General features: G+C 42.2%; 1 protein-coding gene across 1 annotated transcript; it reads left to right on the forward strand.

The window, feature by feature from the left end:
• The first annotated feature begins 2,592 nt into the window (after positions 1-2,592).
• Positions 2,593-4,480, forward strand: LOC148880834 (protein RGF1 INDUCIBLE TRANSCRIPTION FACTOR 1-like). The gene is made up of 4 exons (XM_088962892.1): positions 2,593-2,919; positions 3,058-3,255; positions 3,444-3,659; positions 3,843-4,480. Exons 1-4 carry the CDS (start codon positions 2,917-2,919, stop codon positions 4,065-4,067), a joined length of 642 nt encoding a protein of 213 aa, XP_088819018.1. The 5' UTR covers positions 2,593-2,916; the 3' UTR covers positions 4,068-4,480.
• The last annotated feature ends 4,812 nt before the right edge of the window (positions 4,481-9,292 follow it).

Genomic DNA, 9,292 nt, shown 5'->3' on the forward strand with positions numbered 1-9,292 from the left:
CAATTAATCAGCCGGTTCAATGATTTGTTGACCAAAATCAACAGTTTTAAAAGAAAATAAATGATCGATTCCCGGTTTTTCCGATCCAACCATCCGATCCGATCCGATTTTGAAAACAGTGGTTGCGACTCTTAACTGCTGCTAACTACAACGAGAATGACACAATTAGTTTTAAATCCACTTGCAAACAATCTTAATTCTTATCTCCATCTTATGTGACTATCAACCACAAAACTAATGATCCGTAATAGAAATTGATATCTCCATTCTTAATTACTTTATCACCATATTATGCCCCCCCCCCCTCCCCAATTCAACGGTGTCGATTAAATCTGCACTAATACCAAAAACCATCACTCGAGATTTGTCTCTTTGTTCTTGGTGTCTATGTGCAGTGCAGCCCCCCTTTTGGAAAGTATAGAAAGACGAAAGTGCTTTTGCCTCCATGTGGAAATTCCACATCCAAAAGTTGCCACACCGAGGTCGTTATCCGGAAATAAGGGATCCATTGAGTCTACTTGAGATTTTATTTTTCAATATTTTTAACAAATAAATAATTAGTTAAATATTCTTTTCACACATATTGGCTCGTTTCCTTTTTCTTTACTGCATTAAGAACCCTTGTTGAGTTTGTGATGTCTCGTTGTTGGTCCAAGTAGGGTGAACCACCCACTCCAGTGCCTGTCTGTGGCCTACACTCTTGCTAGGCCAATTCTAAAATGCCAAAATTAGCCTTCAATTCAAACCAAATTTTCTGCTCTTGATGTTACTTTTGTGGGTAATTCTCTCCAAATTCTCAACTTGTACAAGCTATGTTGCTTTCAAATGACTCAACTTGAACAAATGTGAAATGTCTCAAATCTCCATCTTAAGTTGATTCCTATGAGACCTAAATTTGTTAAGTATAATTTGGAAGTTTTTGAGAATTTGACAGAACTGCCCATGGAATTTAATTTGGTTTTATTTCCTTTCCAACCCCAACTTTTGACTGTTCTTAGTCTACTAAACCAAATTAGCTGATTTAAGACAAGTGCTTGGATCATCATCTCTTAGAAATTGAAGATGGGGACCAGGGAGGGACGGTAAGGCTGTGTTTGGTTTGATAGAAAATAATAAAAGAGAAAAAAGAAAATTGAGAAAAAGTTTTTAAGGAATTTCACAAGATGTGTTAAGAACTTTCCCTTAAGTTTCTGCTTCTCACTTATTTCGCATCTGTTGATTATTTATACTGCTTTAATTTAAACTTGAAAACCGTTTTTGTAAAAAGAAATTAACGAAAAAAAAATATGATTTCAACTTTCTATGCAAACTAAAGATAGTGCAGAAAAAACCTTGTATAAATTTTCTTATTTCTAAATTATTCTTATAAGTCATTAAGTCCTTAAATATAGTACAAAACCCAATTTTGTGATCAACATTTTATTAGTTACAAGTTGAATGGCTAACGTGCAAAGGGATATAGAGAGGAAAATAAATAGATTTAAGGTAATGGTGGTCTCTACTTTTTTGCTTTTGAAATATGATGGTCTCGACTTCGAGCAAAGGTAAGTATTTGCATTATATGGTAATATATATGTAAATAAAATTAAAAAAAAAAAACTTATTTGTATTCATTCTCCCTGTTATTAGGATTTAGGAATGAAACTTATCGTTTAAGAAATAGATAATTAATTAATTAATATAAAAAATCAAAAAAATTATATTCACATATTATAAGAGTACAAAAAAATGAAGAAGAAAAAAGCTATATTGATGAAATTCTCTTAAACAATAATAGCAAATGATATTGTACCATCTAACTACTCCCTGCGGGAGGTAATCTGGCTTTTAGGCGGACGACGAACAAACTTGGATCTATAAAAGTATGATCAAAGAACTCGGAATTGCTAATCCGACAAAATCACTCCGATACTTAAATTAATATACTTATTACGAGCTGAAATAACTTAAAAATACAGAGAGCTAGAAAATATAGAAATCACACATACCTTGAACCTCTAAAAGTGGAGACTTTATATAATAGAGTCCTCAATTCCATGATCTTCATCACGATAATACCCTCGTCAGCAATCAATAGAATGCTGCTGGTTTTCTGAGAAGCCATTTTTAGTGATTGGATTTTGGTTGATTAACTAACATTTATTGTCATTCGTGATTCATCCCACCCGGGGGCGGTGACATGCATGACCTCAAGTTCCGTTGTGATAGAACAAGTCAATAAAAGAATTGTAACCGCTTATGATAATCGGACCTTAGGATCATATCAAATTGACTGAAGAGTTGTGATTCACAGACACAGAGACGTGATCCACCGGGATGGTATAACCCGATTGAATTAATTGAATTAGTTGAGGAGCTGATGCCATTTTCCTTAATTTCTTAATATAGAATGTGGGTCCCACTCTTTACATTGTTCCCAAGACTTGGTTGAATTCTCAACTATAACAAAAGCGGAATTTACAAAAGAAAATATTGTAATAATTGAAATAATAAAAAGGAAAATTATAATTTAACTAAGGAGCCAAGGAGGTAAGAAGAGAAGAAGAAGAAAGGAAGAAAGTAAGAAACACAGATGTCGGTTCCTTGCAGCCAACCCATGTGAGGTTTGGCTTCGGAGTTAGGTTCGGGTAAAGACTTTAAGCGGATAAGAACGACCCCAACCCAAGTCATCCCACTCCATCGACCACCGTTACAAGAACCCTCCCCACAACCTCTCTCATTTCTAACCCTTCAGAATCAGAGTTCTGAGCTCACAACTTACAACAATCTCTTCCCCACTTCACCTTCCTACTCCTCCATCTCTGAAACTCACAACTCCGAGAAAACCAGAGAAGCAGCGCAACTCAAATCTCCAAACTGGCGATCGATAATCAAGAGTCCACGGTCAAGGAAATCAAACCCAAGAGCAGAAGGATCATGGTTAGTATACCCATTCTCTCTGTTTCTCTCTTAATAGTAATTGAGCTTCATTGTCCTAGCTTTTTCCTTTTCCTTTTCCCTTTACATTTATTTTGATGAAGTCTAACTTGCTGCTCTGCTTTTTCTCAATGGAATCAGGGAGCTGGAGGTCCGGATGACGATGACAACAGGTGGCCACCGTGGTTGCGCCCTCTCCTTCGAACACCTTTCTTTGTTCAATGCAAGTTCCATGCTGATTCTCACAAGAGCGAATGCAATATGTATTGCTTGGACTGTATGAATGGGGCTCTCTGTTCTCTCTGCCTCGCTTATCACAAGGACCACCGGGCCATTCAGGTATGGTTCTCTTCATTTTGTTTCTAGGTATTGGGATATTGGATTTTCCTTTTCTAATCAAAATGAGGGTTAACCTTGATGTTGATCTTCATAGACATAATTCCATTTATCTTTTGTATATGTTTTGCTTTTATTGGGTATATCTGGGTCTTCTCTGCTAGTTTTGATGAAGGTGCTCTGTTTTACAGATAAGGAGGTCTTCTTACCACGACGTGATTAGGGTTTCTGAGATTCAGAAGGTCTTGGACATTAGCGGTGTTCAGACCTACATTATCAACAGCGCCCGGGTTGTGTTCTTAAACGAGCGTCCTCAGCCCAGGCCTGGAAAGGGGGTCACCAACACCTGCGAGGTCTGCGAGCGTAGCCTCCTCGATTCCTTCCGATTCTGTTCTCTTGGCTGCAAGGTACACACCACAACCCATTCCATCGAATTCTGTTCTCTCTTAAATTTCATTTTTTTCTTGGTTAATTGAGCTTCTGTTAGATTTTAAAACAGAGCTTTTTAATCCAAGAATTACCGGCTTCGGCCATTGCACAATTAAGGCGTGGAAAATGAGGTGGATTTGTTTCTGCATTTTGCTTTTCAGATTGTCGGAACCTCCAAAAACTTCCAGAAAAGGAAGCGTTCGTCAGCGACGGTGTCCGACTCAGAAGACTCGTACAGTAGCAGCAACCATGACCACGAGAAGAAGAAGGTTCAGAGCTTTACCCCATCAACGCCGCCCCCAACTCTCGTAAATTACAGAACTGCCAAGCGAAGAAAGGGAATTCCCCACAGAGCCCCTCTTGGAGGACTTATCATAGAATACTAGAATTACTAGTCAAAGTAGTAGTTTATTACCTAGATACCCAGAATACCCCAGTGAATATTACAATGTAGCCCCTCTTTGTGGCCTTAATGTTTCTTTCTCTACGAAAGCCCTGCCCAGGCACTCGAGCTTTTTAGTAGTATGGAAGCCGGTGTTGGGAACTTAAGCTCTCTCTTGTATTGTTGTATATAGAAGGAAGCCTAAAGAAAAGACTGGAAAAGGAATAAAAGGAAAAATCGGCAGGAATGGAAGGAGTTGAAAATGATTAGTTCTCTATATAGGGTACCTAAAAGTAAATGCCTAAGTTTTGTTAGGGTTAAAATGTAAATATATTTTGTGCGCAGGGATGACAATGTAATGATAATGATAGACTTTGCCTATAAATGGAATGGAATAATAATATGGTTCCACGTTCATCTGTTTGGGAATGGGGTACTGATGCACTATATCGTTGTGTGGCAAAACAGATAAAACCACGATGAAACGTGGGTCCCTCGGCCGCCGATTAGCAAAGAAAAAGTTAAAAATCGGGGTTTGGGGACTGGGGAGGGGTCAGGGGGGTATCTGCCTTACCGCCCTCGATGACGATTCATCTCATCGGCTTGTGGTGCGTTTTCCTCGTGGGAAAAACAAAAGTAGGTCTACTCTCCTGTTTGGGTTCGGGACGGGTACTAATACTATTGGGGGTCTGGAATCTGGATTCTGGATAGTCATAGAAGAAGCATCTGTGTTGTTATGGTCCCATACGAACGATGGGTTTGAAACTATGAATTTTGATCATTTGACGTTGTGCAATGCGCAATGCGTGTGTTCATTACTTGGTTATTTCTTAATATGCTAAGCAATATTATGCATTGAATCAACAGTTTATTCTAACCGTCCGATGGAAGAGGATAAGTAAAAGACAATGGGGACGAATCAAAAGACAGGAAAGTCAGTGAATTGAACAGTTGAGAATGTGGATATTGGAAGGCTTGTAGATGTGCATTTTATTGGACCGTGTAGAAATTAGAATGTCTTTGGATCTGAATGCACTGATCAGTATAAAACAATCATTACACCTAATGGAACTCGGCTTTAGCGCTTTGCATTGGGAATATCTCCCCATGAGAGGGGATTTGCATTGATTAAGCCCTATCTCACACCTAATGTAGGAGTTGATGAGAGCAAATTTGGCCCCTCCAAAGACATCATGAGACATGGCATATCATAATAGTTATACTATATCCCAGTATCACCTAGGCGATAGCTTGTCTTAACCAAAATGGGTCTAACTAGCGACCTGCCTCTGCGGCTGACCTGGCGACCTACTTCAGTTGCCAACCTGGCGACTTGCCTCTGTTGCCAACTTGGTGACCTACTTCTACTACCGACTTGGCAACTTGCCTCTGCTGCCGACCTGCCGACCTACTTCTACCGCAGACCTAGCGACTTACTTTTGCTGCTGACTTGGCGATCTACCTTTGTCGTTGACCTGGCGACCTACCACTATCGCCGACCTGGCAACCTACCTCTCTAAAAGTTTGCCAGTTGTTTCCAAACCTTTTGGGATCACGCTGCATAACCATAGGCTTTATCCTCATCCCACCCGAACTGGAGGGAAACGATAAGCCTTATTAACTATTACGTTATCCTCCTTCCAAAGCGGAATAGACCCCTACGTCGTGGGCCAAGGATTCCGAGAGCGTTTCGTGAGACCCACAATAGCCCAACTATATGAGGGTGTCTGCCCTTGAGACCTAAGTAGATGCACAATTTAGTTCTCGCAGCTCTCCAACTCTCTCACATTTAGCTATCTTATCTTAAAATCTCTGATTCGCTAACTTAAGTATCGGAGTGCCCACTTGCACTCTGACACTACTTCCTTGCAAGTCGCATTAAAGCCACATCTCCAGCTTGTCACCACTCAGCTAGGCATTAAAGCTAACTCTCCAGCTCGTCACCACTCAGTTAGGCATCAGATCCACCTCTCCAGCTCGTCACCACTCAACTAAGCATCAGAGCCACCTCTCGAGCTCATCACCACTCAATTAGGCATCAAAGCCACCTCTCCAGCTCGTCACCACCCAATTAGGCATCAGAGCCACCTCTCCATCTCGTCACCATTCATCTAGGCATCCAAGCCACATTCCAAGTAGAGATTATTCATCCAGGCATCCGAGTCACCTGCCAACTGGGAGCTACCAAAATGCGCATCATCAATTGGCGCCGTCTATGGGAAATGCTACAAAAGGCTATGTTCTCACCTGATTCTTTGAGCCTCAAGTAATAACATCTTCAAGCAATAACAATAGCGCTTGATCGAAAAAAACCCCTAGGGGGGCAAAAGCAAAATGATTAGCCCAAACGAGTTCTCGTAGTCTTGCCTGGACAAAATCTCCCTAAATGTGAGGCCACCCCCATATGTCGAGCTCTACATGCTCTCTATGAGAGTTAACGGCCAACAGAATTTGAGGCCTCCCCACAAGTTGAGCCCTCTATGGTTCCCGTGGGAGTTGATAGCCAACAAACTATGAGGTCACGTCGTAGATCAAGCCCTCCATGCTTTACGAGGGAGTTGATGGCCAGCAGGTTGTGGAGCCGCCCTCGTAGGTCAATCCTGCCGAGGTGACAAGGTGTCCGTAGGGTGAGGTGCTGAGAGCAAAATTAGACTGTCAAAATTCCGACAACCTGGAGACTTGCCTCCGAACTGGCGACCTGCTTCCGCTGACCTGGCAACCTACTTCCACTGACCTAGTGATTTGCCTCTACTGCCAAGATGGCAACCTACCTCCACTGACCTGGCAGCACATGTAATCAGCTCGGCGAGAGCCTTGTTAGCCTTGTTCACGAGGTCTCCTCTATAGGTCGAGCCCTCTGTGGCTCTTGCGGGAGTCAGCGACCAATAAACTATAATCGCCCTTGTGGGTTGAGCCTTTCAAGGTTCCCATGCGAGTTGGCAACCTACAATTAGTAAAGCTACCCCATAGGTTGAGCTCCTTGTGGCTTATCGTAGGAGTAGATGACCAATACCTTAGAGGATTGACACAGTGCAACCGTGACACCGACCCACTATTTAAATTCCAACATTGACGCACATATCGCAAGGGGAAGCCAAACCGCTTTCAACATCAAGGACCTTTAAGCCGACCTCGAAATATGTTGGTAATAGGCCAAAGGACCTACGACGAAGCATGAATCTACTCCCTTTGTTGAGCTGATCTTAGCTCGGGAGTGGGGGCCAATTGATGAGGGTAGATTTGGCTCTCCTCTGACATCATGACACATGGCATATCAAAACAGCTGGACTACATCCCAACATCACCTAGGCGACAACTTGCCTTAGCCAAAATGGGGTCCTAGCTGGTAACTTGCCTCTACCGCCGACCTGGCGACCTACTTCTGCTGCCGACTTGGTGACCTGCCTTTGCCGTCGACTTGACGACCTGCCTCTGCCGCAAACCTAGCAACCTGCCTCTGCCGTCAACCTGGTGATCTACCTCTATCGCCAACCTGGCGACCTACCTCTCTAGAAGCTTGCCAGTTGTCTCTGAACCTTTCAGGATCACGCCGCGTAACCGTAGGCCTTATCCTCATCTCACCCAAATCGGAGGAAAACAATTAGCCTTATTAATTGGCTCGTTATCCTCCTTCCAAAGAGGAACGGACCCTTACGTCGTGGGTTGAGGATTCCAGGAGCATTTCGTGAGACCCACGACAACCCAACTATATAAGGGCGTCAGCCCCTGAGATCCAAGTAGATGCACAATTTAGTTCTCGTAGCTCTCCAACTCTCTCACATTTAGCTATCTTAAAATCTCCGATTCGCTAACTTAAGCATTGGAGTGCCCACCCCGGGATAAGCAATCTGGGCACTCTGACACTATTTCCTTGTTGGTCGCATCAAAGCCACCTCTCCAGCTCGTCACCACTCAGCTAGGCATCAAAGCCACATCTCCAGCTCGTCACCACTCAGTTAGGCATTAGAGCCACCTCTTCATTTCGTCACCATTCAGTTAGGCGCCCAAGCCACATTCCAGGTAGAGATTATTCAGCCAGGCATCCGAGTCACCTACCAACCGGGAGTTGCTAAAATACGCATCATCAAGAGTGATCTTATTATCTAACGTTTAAGATGATGCCATATCATTGTATAGTTGACAACTCAGAAAAACATTCAATTTAGTGCTTTTGGGAAAAATGATATCAAATAAAAGGGTGTTACAATTTTCTTTGATGTGGCACTTATATAACACCCTTTTCTCATAAAACGATATTGATGCCAAACATTTCCTTAACTCTTAAATTTATACAGCTATAGATCTACAGCAACTGTGGTCCGTCATCTGTGGGTAAGGTCATGGGAGTCATGGGCCGCGGGGGGTGGGTGGGTGGGGTGGGGTGGTCGGCTGTAAGACAGTTGTGTCATCTGTGGGACGTGGTTTTACCGGTGTACTTACTTTGGTCTCTAAGGAGACAGCGACTTCGATGGGATGGGAAACACGTCAATTTAGCTAGCGAGTGGACGCCCGATAATTGACATTAATGGGAAAATTGGGAATCTTGATTGATTTTTTAATCATAGGAAGAAGCAGTTTAAGCCACGTGTCCACGCGTGGCGCCAATAATTCTCCTTCATTGGTTCTCTGCCATCCATGATCCAACGCATCAGCATCCGCATCAACTCTTTTGTGTGGTAGTGGCAGTACAAAACTATAAAAAAATATGAGAGAGAGAGAGAGCTAACTTCTCTCTCACCGTAAAGAATAATTCATATCTGTTTTTGTTTTATCTGTAAAATACTTTGGTGGTGGAGGTAGTGGTGGGAGCACATCAGGGAAGAACGTACTGGGCAAGTGGGTGGATGTGGATATCACTCATCTACTTAATCCGCTTACTTTGTGCAAAAGACCGTCACCTCCCATTTTTATTTTTTAGCTTACACAGCTCTATATAGGGTTTTCATCTGAATATGTTCTATATATATTTTTTTTGGTAAAACCTGAAATGTTCTCTAGCTCTATCAGTTTCGTGCTTTTCTTTTCTTTCTTTTTTTTTTTTTCATTTTCCTTTTGCTATGCTTTTAAATCTTTTTCTCCATCTCTCTCTCTCTTTCTTTTAGAATTTTTGTTTTGATTCATCCACTTGTATTTGCAGGCCTTCCAAGGGTCATTTAAGTTGGGTCCCACCTTTAATGGAATTGTCTAACCATTTAATTTCCCGCCCTTATCTGATAAAGCCGACCCCCT

This window comes from Nelumbo lutea, chromosome 1 (genome assembly GCF_056320005.1).
Source record: "Nelumbo lutea isolate HS-2025 chromosome 1, American lotus-T2T, whole genome shotgun sequence".
Classification (NCBI taxonomy): domain Eukaryota; kingdom Viridiplantae; phylum Streptophyta; class Magnoliopsida; order Proteales; family Nelumbonaceae; genus Nelumbo; species Nelumbo lutea.

Coding starts and splice junctions, on each gene's coding strand:
- LOC148880834 (XM_088962892.1), top strand. Junction 3,256..3,443: donor AGGACCACCGGGCCATTCAG/GTATGGTTCTCT, acceptor TCTGTTTTACAG/ATAAGGAGGTCTTCTTACCA. Junction 3,660..3,842: donor TCTGTTCTCTTGGCTGCAAG/GTACACACCACA, acceptor TTTGCTTTTCAG/ATTGTCGGAACCTCCAAAAA.